This window comes from Lissotriton vulgaris, chromosome 8, assembly GCF_964263255.1.
Source record: "Lissotriton vulgaris chromosome 8, aLisVul1.2, whole genome shotgun sequence".
In the NCBI taxonomy this organism is placed as follows: domain Eukaryota; kingdom Metazoa; phylum Chordata; class Amphibia; order Caudata; family Salamandridae; genus Lissotriton; species Lissotriton vulgaris.
Window position 1 is genome coordinate 284,338,630 of NC_141696.1, and position 13,360 is coordinate 284,351,989.

The following is a 13,360-nucleotide window of genomic DNA, read 5'->3' on the forward strand; positions in this document are numbered from 1 at the left end:
TGCTCATGGATCAAAATTGAGGACGAGCATTTTACATCAACCCTCATTTAACTTGATAATTCTCCATGAAACTTGGACACTGGATCCACTGGACATTACGGCATTTGTTGGATTCAGCAAACCAGCCGTAAAAAACAATCTATAAGGTCCTCTCCCGGTTGGTCTTGCCACATGCCGACATGAGGGCAAAAACTCAAGTGATACAAGAGGCCCACCCAATTCTGCAAGTGGTGAAGCTATCGGACTGCTTTCAAGAGAATTATTTCCCTATTGATGGTAAATGTCCATATCCATCCTTCGTCTGCAACAAAACAAAAACGATCTATCGCTCTCTTACTGTTTATTATCAAATAAATGTGACACCCCATCATCATTTATTCTCGTCACGGGGAATTTCAATATGATATGTTACAGGAAGTGAAGCGAGAACAAATATCTGAATTACAAAATCAAGCCTGGCTAATCCCGCCGCTACAACCTTGGTCTCAACGGAGGGACCCAAATGGGTCTGGCCTGAAATGTAGATCTGGAGCATCTGGGGTTGAGAACTTTAAAAGGGTGAATACGTTTTGATGCTCCTCCACAGCCCACATTCCACTCTGCAACAGCTCATTCAGTTTTAGATCATACATTAGTTTCTCTTCTTTTCCAATTGGTCAGCTACTTCACAATAGGAGTGAGGCTAGAAAATTACCATCAACCTCAAAAGACAGATCAGCCTTTGTTGTAGGCTCTATGACCAAGTTTACCAAGACCTGGGATTCATCTCCACTTCAAATTAAAGGACGTAAACCTGGTCGACAAGATCTATTGCCAGTGTTGAACTTAACTCAAGGACCCAATGGGAAAGTATACTTAAGTTACCTTCTGACCCGCTGGAGCAGTGAGCCCAATTCTCGGTCCTCTGCTTGTCAACTAAAGATCAAGAATAAAGAAGACAAAATTCATAATCTGCGTGCAACTAAACCAAACTCTTAGGCTACTTCGACATAGGACAAGTTCTACAGCACTGAGATCCACTTTAATTCACCCGAGAAACCTATATAAAAAGGGCAACAAGGGAGTCAGCTAAGGCAGAGCCAGACCAGTATTGACACACTTTACTAGCTTCGAGAAGAAATTATGACAGAATTTTTTTTAGAGTCTAGTCAACTGTGCCTCAGGATTAAGGCCTCCCCCTGCATCTTCGAAAATATTTGAAGAATCCTGGGTTGATTATTTGCAGTAACTGTCTATGGAAAGTACAATCGGAGTGAAGCCTGAAAAAACATCACAAAACACGCCACCTAAACAACAAATGGACATTGCCTCTCAGGCCATTTAAAAAGAAAACCCACAATACTGGGCAAGACACCTGTGCCACCTTTTTAAATACGACCTCCCATACAAGGCCATCCCCGACAGCTGGCGGGGAACAATTCGCGCCCTGAACTACAAAGCAGGAAAGAAGTCACAGACTGCCAATTAAAAGTAGATTACTTAGTTTGATGGTGAGGCAAAATTCTCTGGAGCAAATATCATAAGTATGGAGCTTCACCGTCACTCACCAAGACTATCCAGCCACTATCCTGCAATACTTGGACTGAGGTCGAACTGGAGCCACAGTCACTAGGAACACATTTACCAACAATGGACTAAAGCAAGGCGGTGTTCTTGCCCCTTCTCTCTTTAATCGGTATCTGGCCGAACTGTCTGCAATTCTCAATCCCATTTACTTGCATCCCCTAAACTGTCATACTTCAATGCTTCCCATTTGTTGTATGCCGCTGTTGTAGTTTTGATCCCTAAGCAAAAGTCGGTTAGCAAAGTATTCAGCAGAGGCTTGTCACCCTTAACCGCATCGCTGCTGCGGTGATTTTTGTGCTGTGCTGCACAATTCAAAAAGCAATGTTACATGACGAGCTCAGCTCGTCATCAGCACACGCCACCCGTGGCTGATGACGAGCTGAGCTCGTCATCAGCATCGAAGGGGTTAAAAACACAAAATTAATGCTAGTCAGCACAAAATGAAGCCGGACTCCCTCGTTGCTTCTGGGAGGCTGAGCCCTGGAATTGGTCCAGAATACAGGTACTTGAGGGTTACATTTGACTCAAGAGGCTAATTTATTACACACAGTCACTCGATAACACGAAAGAACAATTCCATAATGGCTACCTTTCGCTCCCTACGGTCAACATTAAAAGGACTGTCTCTCCAACCACTACTGCAAATCTTGGCTGCAAAACGAACCCCTTGCTTAGCGTATGTAGCACAAGCTCTTACGGGGACAGCAGATGGCCGAACAGACAATGCAATCACTGGCACTTATCGGCGAGTGTCCTGCCTCCCACGAAGCAAATCTCCAGCCCAAATAAGACTTGAGTTTGGCCTGCAGAGGCAGAATATAGCTAGTTTAGGCCTCTTTTTTTAAAAACCTGATACAAATTTTTAAAAGCTTAGGAAGCTACTCTAAGCAATGTCTCATGGTTGAAATATCTGATCCCAGCAATACCCAGGCACATGAATACTTGAACCTGGCAGTAAAAACAGGCCTTACATCAGTCAGGCTGCTTTAGCAAAGTAATTTACTCAGTTGTTGAGAAGTTTTCCTCCCTGACAGACAACATTCTGCTGGCAAAAAGATCACATGCTTGTACGATAATTGGCACCTGTGGTCAACTAAAGTCACAACTGCATCTAGGTGAACAGTTTGGGCAGAGGGCAAAACTCAGAAACTGTTGAGATACCAACTAATTCTAATGTAATTCTCCTGCCTGGATGATACAAACCACCTTGACTGTATGTCAACTCTGCCAACTCGGAAAGGAGGACATTAGTCACATTGTTTTCATATGCCCAGCCATAATGAAAGAGAAAAGGTCTACTGAAATTCCACTTTCGGTTGACAGGAATTTGCACATGCTGACAGGCTGTAATAAATTATCCCCAAGAAGAAGACCTTATATTCTGTGGAAAATATTTGAAATTCATGTCATTGGCAGGGAGAAAACTGTGCATCCACAATTAGCAGTAACAGGAGAGAGACTTTATGGCACTATGCACTTTGTTCCCTCCCCAAGGTTAACCTTTTAGCTACCTAGACTAAAGTTCAAATGGTTATTCTGTACAGGTTTCATTTTACTCCTTAACTTAGTCAGGGGAGGCATCAAACATACTTGAGACAAAACCACAATTGAGCAGATTGGAGTGGTTCACCGGGAGATGGTTCATGAGAATGACTTATGTCGATCTGCCCCATCTGCGGTCATAACTGATATGGGGATATAGTTGCCCAGTACTGTGCAACTTATTTCCGCACCAAGCACTTTAACCTAGCAAGTTAGATTACATTTACTCAGCTAATATGCACCGGTTATGTTTCCATGTTGATGCACTGACACTTTCACTGGGCACATGCTTTTGCTCCTGCTAATTCTAAGTCTGGTCTGTGAACTGGGCAAAGTCGTCTTGCATACTGCATCTGGTTATTGCATTAAGCAATTTTGATTAAGGAGCTCTTTGAATTCATATTTTATTCTTTGGCACATTTGCACATGTCAAAAACTATAATGAATGATGAATTTTGTGTGGTTTTAAATGAATTCATTTATTTTTCATTGTAAGTTGTAATTAACTTAACAATAAAACTATTCATTCAAGGAGTACATCTTTCCTTTGGAGGTGCTGGCTCTCACCCTTATCTGATGGATTTAGACATGCACAAAGCTTCCTTTTAAATGTTTTTGATGGAATGTTAAAATTATTAATTGTAATGAAAATAATTAAAAATATTAATTAAATGTTTATTTTATTTGCTGTGAAAGCATGCATGAAAATTGAAAAAGCTAAATTTAGTAGACTTACAAATGATTATTAGGCCTTTTCTTATTTGGCACACCTTAGTGTTCGCAAGAATCAGGAAGCTATGAAGCACATGCATTCAAGGGATCAGTGCAAAAATGGCAACATTTCTAAAGCCAGAGGAGCCACATAATGAGGTGCAAACAAATGATACCTTATCTTCGTAACCCCCCTGATCTGACTCTATTACAAAAGTTTCTACGTTTGGAATAGCCACCTCTACAACTCGCCGGTTATCGGCAGCGTCATCTGGGTTACTTTTAGGGGTCTGTAGAAGAAAATTTGGAGTACCAAGGGTTAGAACATTCACAGTTAAATAAGGTTTCTGAAGCACACACAAACAAAAACCCAATTATACTTGTGGTCAAATTAACCACAACCGGTCAGCAGGTTATAACACTTTCTAAATAGGATTAAGGTTACATTGCCTGGGCATATTCTGCAGTGGAACATACAACAATGTAGAGCATACCTGGGCCTTATGGTGCAATTATATCCAGGGAAATCACAGAAACTGAAATCCTAGTATATTCAGTACAATCCCTTTACTGTTTTTTCGAGAGGAAAACAATTCATCTGCACATTTGTAAGTGCTTACTACAACCCAGGGGGGAGTGGGGCTGGCAGAAGTGGAATCTGGCCATGTGTAGGAAGCGGGCTCTGTATATACTATACCAAAATGAGGCATAGTGTGCACAGAGTCCAGTGGAACGCCAAAGGTAGGCAGAGGTAAAAATAGATAGCACCTTACTCTCTATTTGTAATAGTATGGGCAAGCAGTAAGGCTAGGCTAGTGTTAAGCATTTGTTGTACATACTCAATCAGCAAATGATGTCACACACTCAAAAAGAGTGAACTCAGACCAATTTGATTTGCATAAAAAAATATTTAGTTATATTTATTTTCTAGAATCAAGCAAACCTGCTACAAGTAAGTGCAAATGGTACTTTGCAAGGCAAGCGGAGCAATACAAGCAAAAACTGAATGAATAGGACTTGTTACAGGTTTGTAAAGGCTTTCAATACAGTGAAAATTACTGTTGGATTCCTTCGGATTACTTTAGAGATTACTTTCTGGATTACTTTTTCTACTCAGTGTGCTGAACCTAGATATCACACTAGGACATTTACTAGAGAAAAGGTAAGTAAGCAGTTTTTTAGGTATTTGCAGTTGTTCAAACTTTGATACAAAACCAACTACACACAATATTTAGGAAATAGCAGTCAAAGCAATCCTATGGAAGGAAATTGAGTTATCGGTTTACAGGTAAATATAAGTTTGTGGGAGTTGGTATTCTGAGGTAAGAACCAGGGTTCCCCCAGGGTCAAGAATGCACTCTCAAAGCACTCTCAGCTGCACTAGGGAGGACGAGTGCAGAGTGCTGAGGCCCAATGTTACCCAAAGGGGTATAGGGGGCCTCAGTTTGGTGGCTGCTCGTGAGCATGAGATTGTGGGAGCAAAGCTCCTCATGTTAGGCTCAGGGAAAAGAGGGATCTGAGTTAGCACTCAAAGTACACCCGCAGTGGCGAGTGGCTGGGTGCAGGGTGCTGGTTTGGCGTCAGGTGCCCTGTTAGTTTCAACGGGGTTTAACTGGTTGCAACAAAGACTGCAGGCTCAGTGACTAATATCTCCTGGAGGTGACCGCTGGTTGGAGAGGTAAGTTGGGAAGCCTGAAGATGCTGGGACACAGTCGGTTGGGCCACCCAAGGCTGTGGGACGTCCGGTTCAGGGTTGTCTTTAGTCGTCGGGTTTTCTTTCCAGTTCCGGTCGGGGGATCCTCCCGAAAGAGGCTGCAAAAAAAAAAAAGTGGGGGCAACCATACAAAAAGACGGCACTTCCTTACACCACACCACAGGCAGAAAAAGATGTAGTTAAAAAGGAAGGCTGAAAAATAAAGTTTTAAAGGGGGGACTGGATTTAGATGGAGAAGGGTCACTAAGGAGAAGACCATTCTGAAGGCAGGCCTCCCAAGATCAGTACCACAGTTTTCTATGCATTAAACTTGAGCATTGCCCCTCATTCGGCATCCAACTTCAGAGAGGCAGACACAGCAAATGTGTTGCCTGATTACTTAACAAATGCAAACGCATGCAAATGAGAAATGAAAAACAACTGGATACTTCCAATTTCTCTAATGAACAGTTAAAGTTCTGTCAATAATAATATATTTTGTTTGGAAACTCACCACTACTGATTGAAATAAACAAAACCATGTGCTGTCAAGTTTTTTTCCCCCAAAACATGGCTGGTGTCTACTTGGGAAATGAATGACCTCATTATCTGTAAGAAACAAAGCTTAACCTTATGCGACCTCTGCCTTCTACAGCTATTTCCAGTCCGAATGTAAGCAAAACAACAAACATCTTACAACCACAGCACAGAACCTCTTCAAAACGAAAAGTGTGGGAAATCAGTCACACCCTGCAAACATCCAGCTTCACAGCATTTGGTTTTGGGCAGAATCACTTATAGGCTTGGTCTTACAGCTAATCAAGCATTTTGTCCCTGAAAGGACAAAGTAATCTCTTCCAAGGCACCTGTCATATCACAAAGTTCAAGGACCTTCGCTCGTCAGTCTGGATTGGCAGCTGACTGCCTGTAATGCCAGTGGGGTAGCTGTTCCACCTTGTTTACTCCAGTAAAGGCATTTGACACCATTAATTATACTATTCGGACCAGGGGGCTGCAAAACAAGACCTGGGGCTTTGCCGATGAGCCAAACGGGTTTGAACGCACTCCATATATTCTCTGTTCCTCCTAGCGGACGTACCTCAAAGACCTGCAGTTGTCTCTTGCCACTGACATGATTTAGGTTAGCAGCCATTCACTTATGAAGTATACTAATGAAATTTCGTCCCTCCTGATCTTAAATGGTATTAACATATGCACTGCTCCCCTCTTATATATCTATCTGCTACAAAAACGATCTAAATGAATAGGATTCAGAAAATGCTTTCTTATTCATATGATCCGAATCCAAGCTCCTTTGTGTTTTGAACCTTCATGCTGTTGGGATCTATTTCTCTTTATTGCTATAGGCAAGCATCAAAAACATCATAAGCTCAAAAGTCACCTAAATAAACAAAACTTTGCAGGGTTCGTTTTAAATGCCTATATACTTTCTATTATGGCCTTAGTAAAAAAACATTCCGCTTATTTTATACCTTCTAGGAATTTCTCACTGAACTTTATTTCACAACAGAGCATAGTTAAATGTAACCAATGCCAATTTCAAATTCACAGCCACTAATGGGGTGTGTGTGGGCGACTTACTGCCCCTTCTTCTTAAGAACAAGTGACCTACCTTTGATAATGTCCTTTCTGATAGTTAACTGCTAATTGTAGATTCCTCACCTTCATACTATGTCCAGGCACCAGACTCCATCCAAAAGACTCAAACAGCATTGCTTCTGCATGCCGGTAGGTGGTGCCATGCAGATCCACCTGGACTTCATTCATTCTGCCCCACAGGTGACGACAGAGTAGCATATCATCATCACCCCTGTGCATTGATGTCCATTGCCGTCTGGATCCTGTTCGCCCCTTGGACTTGATGCCCAACCATAACCTGAAGCAGAAGTGTGCTCATCTTTAGTTTGGGACCTTTTAGATGGAAAAAGTGTCCACTCCTCAGGCAGTGAATAATCTGTTAGAGCGAGTATCCACCAGAAAGAGCATTACCAAAGGTAAATAACTTGCTCTTCCTAACAGCAGATTCCTCACCTTTGGAATGGATACTAAAGCATGACCTCCCAGGATAGGTCTATGCAATGGGTCAAGATCAAAAAGTTTAGCCAGGACCGAACAGCTGACATGCCATTCTCATCGGTCCTGGCTGTCCAGGCAGTAATGCTTCCTTAACGTGTGTAGCGATGCCCAGGTTGTGTTCCGAAATAAAAAATGCACTCTGCTTGCAAATGTAGTGATAGCAGCCTTGGCCCTGATTGAATGGGCCCTCACTCCTTCTGTAGGCTGCTACTTGGCCTACGCAGACCAGATCTTAATATAGAGACCTATCCACCATGACAAAGTACTTTTCTGCACTGCCCTGCCTTTCTTTGCCCCAGAGAACTCCATAAAAAGCTGATCGGTCACCCAATGGCCTTTGGTGGGATTGATGTATAACCTCAGGGTTCCAGCCGATGGAGTTCTCCTCCACTTCTGAAGGGGAGGCGGAGCAACGAAAGTTGGGAGACTGATCGACTGCCAAACATGAAAAGAAGCCACAACCTTAGGCATAAAGTTTGCCCTGGTGTCCTCAACACCATTTTATCTGGTGGCGTAAGGCGGCTGCACAGAGCGAGCTGGAAGTTCACTCAGGCAACAAGATGAAGTTATCACGACCAAGATTAGTCTTCAGAGTCAGGAGGAGTAGTTGACATCTGCGCATTGGTTCAAAGGGAGTGTGCATGAAAAATGTGAGGACCAAATTAAGATCTCACTGTGCCATCACAATAAGTGGGGGGCAACATATGTTCCAAACCCTTTATAAACCTCATATTAACAGACATAAGGACAGTTGGTCTGGCAAAAGCAAAAAAGCTTAAAAGGCAAATAACTTTTAATGGTGCCCACAGCAGTTCTTGTTGGTCTGGAAAAAACCACACAAGACATCCAATAGTTTTGCTAATAAAGGGTCAGTATTGCGGGTCCCAAACCAGGCCACAAACTTGTCCCCAGTGAAGGCAGACTTTGTAGCGAGACACTGGGCACCAAGGATGACAACCACAACTTTGGTAGGATGATCGATTGCAGTCAACTGCTGCTGCTCATCTCCATACATGGAGGTGCAGATTGCAGAAGTGCAAGACCGCAGGGGGGGGGGGGGGGTCACTAGGATGATTTTGGTCCAGTCATTCCAGAACTTCTTCATAAGTTGATCAGGAGAAGCAAAGCCAGAAAGGTGTACAGGAGTCTTGTTCTCCAATCAGAAATGCATCTCCAAAACAAACTCCAACATACAAATGTTTTGATACTGCACATTCACAGCATTGCTGGACGATGCTCCGTGCCTCCTTGGATGCAACTGCCATTCCTGATTGGTCGGCTGAGTTAGCCCACTCTGGCATTCAAAAATCAAGTGGTTCTCGACTAGGGAAATGTCATGATGCTCCAGGCACAACAGGTCTCGTGGCATAGGAATCACGACAGGTTCTGCTTGTTGCAGTACAACATGGTGCCTCCCTTTCATAGATGGTAGGAAGGCTTTCAGGGCAAGGCGAATGGCATATGGAGACCAAAGTTTTCAGATCTCTAGCTCTCTAAGATGACCTCTCCATCCCAGCAATGATGCATTAGCCACCACTGCAGGTATTTTGTAATCTCCTCTGACAAATGGAATCTGAAAGATTACCTGCAGAGACTTCAGGCTCCACCGAAGAGCCCGTATAATCAAGCAGGATGATATAGGCCAAAAGGCCCCAGGGCCACATTCACCGAAAACCAAGACAAAAGCTGAAACACTGGGATTATAGTCCACATTTCCTGGACTTGAAGGAGGGAAGGGCTGGAATAGCACTGTTTACAGAATGGCTCCAAAGAAAGTAAGCCTTTGTGAAGAGTCAGGTGTGACCCCAATATAGTCCAGAGGTTCCCTGAAAACTGGATGTGTGGTGAGCTTGCCTTCAATAGCTAGTTGTCGCAGTACAGGGAAAGTCGAATCCCAGCCTCTACAGGTGTCCTGCATCAACCGCCATTACTTTCATGAACACCCAAAGGGGCACTAGTGCGGCTAAAGGGGAGAACTGCAATTTTACAATGCTTCTGGTCTACCTTGAACAGCAAGTAGCATCTGTGGGATGGCAGGACAGGTACATTAAAGAAGGCATTCTGCAGGAATAAAGTCACCATCGAGTCACCTGGATTCAGGGCAGGCAGACCCAAAGCCAATGTAATTAGCTCAAATTTGTCTTTCCGCAAGAAAGCATTCAGAAGGCGGACATCAGAAATCAGACAAAGGCCTCTGCCCTCCTACGGAACAAGGAAATAGCAGGAGTAACAGTCAGTTCCTAATTCCAATGCCAGAATCTTTTCTACAGCTCCTTTCGTCAAAAGATCCAGCACCTCTTGCAGCTGGACAGGTGCTCCTCTGAAAAACACCGATGTGAGTGGCATGTCAGCAAGGAAAACCGGGCATGGCCCCATTAATAAATCTTAAGTATCCACCTATCGGAAGCTATATTTTGTTTTCTTGGTGGAAATATCCAGCCCTACCTCCCACAGGGTGGGCCTGTGCCGTTAAGTGCAAACGAAATTTGAAGGTACAGGGGCGGGGAACTGGTTGACCTTTACTCCTGACTTCAAAAGGGCCGGGGCCCCTGTTGCGAAAGTGGTGAACTTTCAGGCTGCCAGTGCGCCAAATCTCTGGAGTAGCCTCCAAAAGGTCATAACTGTTGACAGTAGCGTTGAACAGTGCTAAAATGGCTTAAGGATCGCACACTGGCTCAGCTTTCATAGAAGCACCAGTGTGAAATCAGCCTAGTCACCAAACAGTTGAGATCGCTAGAATGGCCTATCCATCAGGCTTGCACATCCCAGAAAAGCCTGTGGATCTGATCCATACATGATGCTGAAGCACCACGCTAGTACCGACTGCTCAGCCGAAACAGTGAGTAGAGTCAGTGTCCAGGCCAGAATGAATGATGCATTTGGCCCCATCCTAATCATCCGGGAGGAATTGAGCCAGGCTGGACCAAAATTCCTCAGGGGAGCAGGCAAGATCTCACTAGCCAAGCCCCATAAAGAGTGGAAATATCTCCCCAGCAAACAGCTGGCATTTACTGACCAGAGGGCTAGGCTGGCCAATGAAACCAGCTGTTTCCCAAATGCTTCAATGCTCTACAACTCTTTGGGTGGCGGGGGGGATGGGAGGGGGGTGGAATGATTGGTTTCGTAGGAAATGAATTGGGTTTACCTTGATGGTCCAGGCCTCAGCCATCAGACTCACTGGTAGGCAAAACCATAACTTAGATCAATGGACCATTAAGGGCTTAGAGGAAGCCTGCCCTAGTTGCAAAACTTCATTTGGCATATTGGTTTGACTTCCAAAGATGGCAGCTGTAAATTTAATACCTCTGTTGCATGTCTCATGGTCACAGCGAATTAAGCACTTTCTTTTGTACAAGGTCAAGGCTTAAAATACAATTCAATGTCTGGAAGAAGAGTTCAACTCAAAGGCCTCATTAAAATCCCTGTACAGACAATCATCCTTACAGTAAAGGGGGAATAAATCCCCATTATCTCCACTGTCATCGATGAAGGCTGGTTGATTGATCAGAGTTGCAACCAAAAGTTGTTGGAGCACTGGGGAGCAGCTCGCGGCAAAGACATGTTTCTGTCTAAGTTGAATTGAACTGAGTCTGGGTGAATCAGTAATAATAATAATAATAATAGCATTAGTAAAGCACAACAGCTACCTCATGCAGAGGTGTACCGACATCTAGCGGGTAATGCAGGTTAGGAACTGGCCCGACAATGGAGCTAACCTAGACTAAAAAGCCAGGTCTTCCTGAACTCAAGTTCTGGCTCGATGAAGCACATATGGAAAGGCAAAGAGTTCCACAGCCTGGCAGTATTAACAGTGAAGGACCTTCCTCCTATTCGGGACTTTGCATAGCGAGGTAAACAAAGCAGGTACTGGGAGTGGGATCTCAATGCATGTTTCTGTTGATATGGACAGAGCCTACACTCGAGGGAACCAGGGCCCCTGTCGTGCATGGCCTTAAAAGGCCAGGATGAGAGCCTTGAACTCTGTCCTTTTAGCTACCGGGAACCAGTGAATTTGTCTAATGTCGGAGGAAATAGGATGACGAAACAGGACCAGTCATATTAATCTTGCTGCCACATTCTGTACCATCTGTAGTCTATTAATCAGGCAGCTCTAGGAACAGACTGTTAGCATAGTCCATCTGAGAGGTCACCATAGCATAGACTATGACCCTACAGCTTTCCTCCAGCAGAAGGTGCAAGAATTTCCTTAAGCTTCTCAGTTTCCCAAAACACATAAGATATAGGATGAACTTGGGCCGCGAAGGATAGATCATTTTCCCATTTGATGCTCAAATTCCTTGCAGTATTTGCCAGTAACGGCGGTGAGCTCATTTCTGCTGGCCACAATAAACTTGCATTTCGCAATGACCTAAAAAGCTTGAGGGGACAGGCATCCTCTGGGGAGCCAGACCTGCATCTCCGGATTTAGGCCAGTGATTCCTGCAGAGTTATAGGAAGAAAATCCAAGAAGGTGCCATTGGAATTTGTGTTTGCAGTTGGTTGTGGCACCACAGCTCAGCCCAAACAGTGAACAAGGAATATACTTTCAGAATTGTTCCCTTAAAGAAGTCAGATAGGTTCATGCACAGGGAGGGATGTATAATTTCCTCCAGCGCTGATGGGTTGGTGATGAAATTCCATTCCAGCGTTCTCCACACTCTCTAAGTGCTTGACAAAATATTCCCTTCTCAACACCTTCATCAGTTTGCGGAGCTTCAATGCCTCCTTATATGCTAGCTTAGATGCCGGACTATAATCTTTTCACCAGCAACACTCCAGCCTTTTGCACCTACTCTTTTCCACTCTAAGGTCTGCACTCTCTTGGAGTCCTAACAGGCCTATTAGGTGCCACTGTATCTAGAGTGACTGAGATCCAGGTGTTAAGCGTGGCGGAATCGTCATTGGGATTACTAGTTATCTGTAGCCCACTAGCTAGTGATACTGACCCCAAGTTGTCTGTTACCTTTTTGCAGTTACTTTTTAAAACTGCGTGTTAAACCCCAATCGGCTGTTATCTCTCCGGTTAGAATGAGAAGGGGATCAGGAAGTGGTCTGAGGAAGTGGTCTGTCCAGACCACACACAGAGGGTCCTCCACTCTCAAAGTTGGGATATTCGACATTTTATCAAGTATATGGCCTGCTCTGTGAGTGGGAGTGTTCACATGCTGTGTAAGGTTAGTTCCATTAAGTGACATTTTTAACTGAGAGGCCTGGAGGCAACTGGGATCATCTACATGGAGGTTAAAATCCTTTAAGGCCGTAAAGTTGGCATAATGCAGTGATCTATGAGCAATGAGATTACATAGTTCGGGAGTGAAGCTGTGTGAGCAATTAGGTGGACTATATATCAGTAGACCCGCAAAGGAGAGAGATTTGGAGAGATCTTAATATAGATATTTAGGCCCTCTATATTGCCCATGTTGCTCCGTTCCATTGTGGAAATCTCCCAAGAATTCTTCAGAATAATAGCACCCGCCCCCTCTTCTATTACTACCCGTTAGCACAGATTATTTAGAAACAAGGGGGGATAGCAAGGGTCATGAGCGGCTTTGATTCCTCCTTTATTCATGTTTCTGTCAGGAACAATATATCCCAGATGTTATCCATCAGAGATAACCAAATATAATCTGCATGTCTGGTAAGCAATCAACAACTAATCGAGCAAGCTCTTACCCTGCCAACCGTCATCTTCTCTGAACAGGAGATCCTTGCATTGCCCCAGGTCACCTCGCCAAGTGCCCTCAGAATAAA

The 13,360-nt window shown here is 44.0% G+C and overlaps 1 protein-coding gene across 3 annotated transcripts in view; it reads right to left on the reverse strand.

The window, feature by feature from the left end:
• Nucleotides 1-13,360, reverse strand: part of USP25 (ubiquitin specific peptidase 25) — a 469,204-nt gene that overhangs the window by 147,740 nt on the left and 308,104 nt on the right. Inside the window, exon 19 of one of the 3 annotated variants that reach the window (XM_086934050.1) lies at nt 4,059-4,109. The exons of 1 other annotated variant lie outside the window; for it this stretch is intronic. In XM_086934050.1, coding sequence (XP_086790176.1) covers nt 4,059-4,109 — 51 coding nt within the window. Of the gene's footprint in view, nt 1-3,995; nt 4,110-13,360 lie in introns of all 3 variants that reach the window. One more of the 3 variants, XM_086934049.1, reaches the window with a different exon arrangement.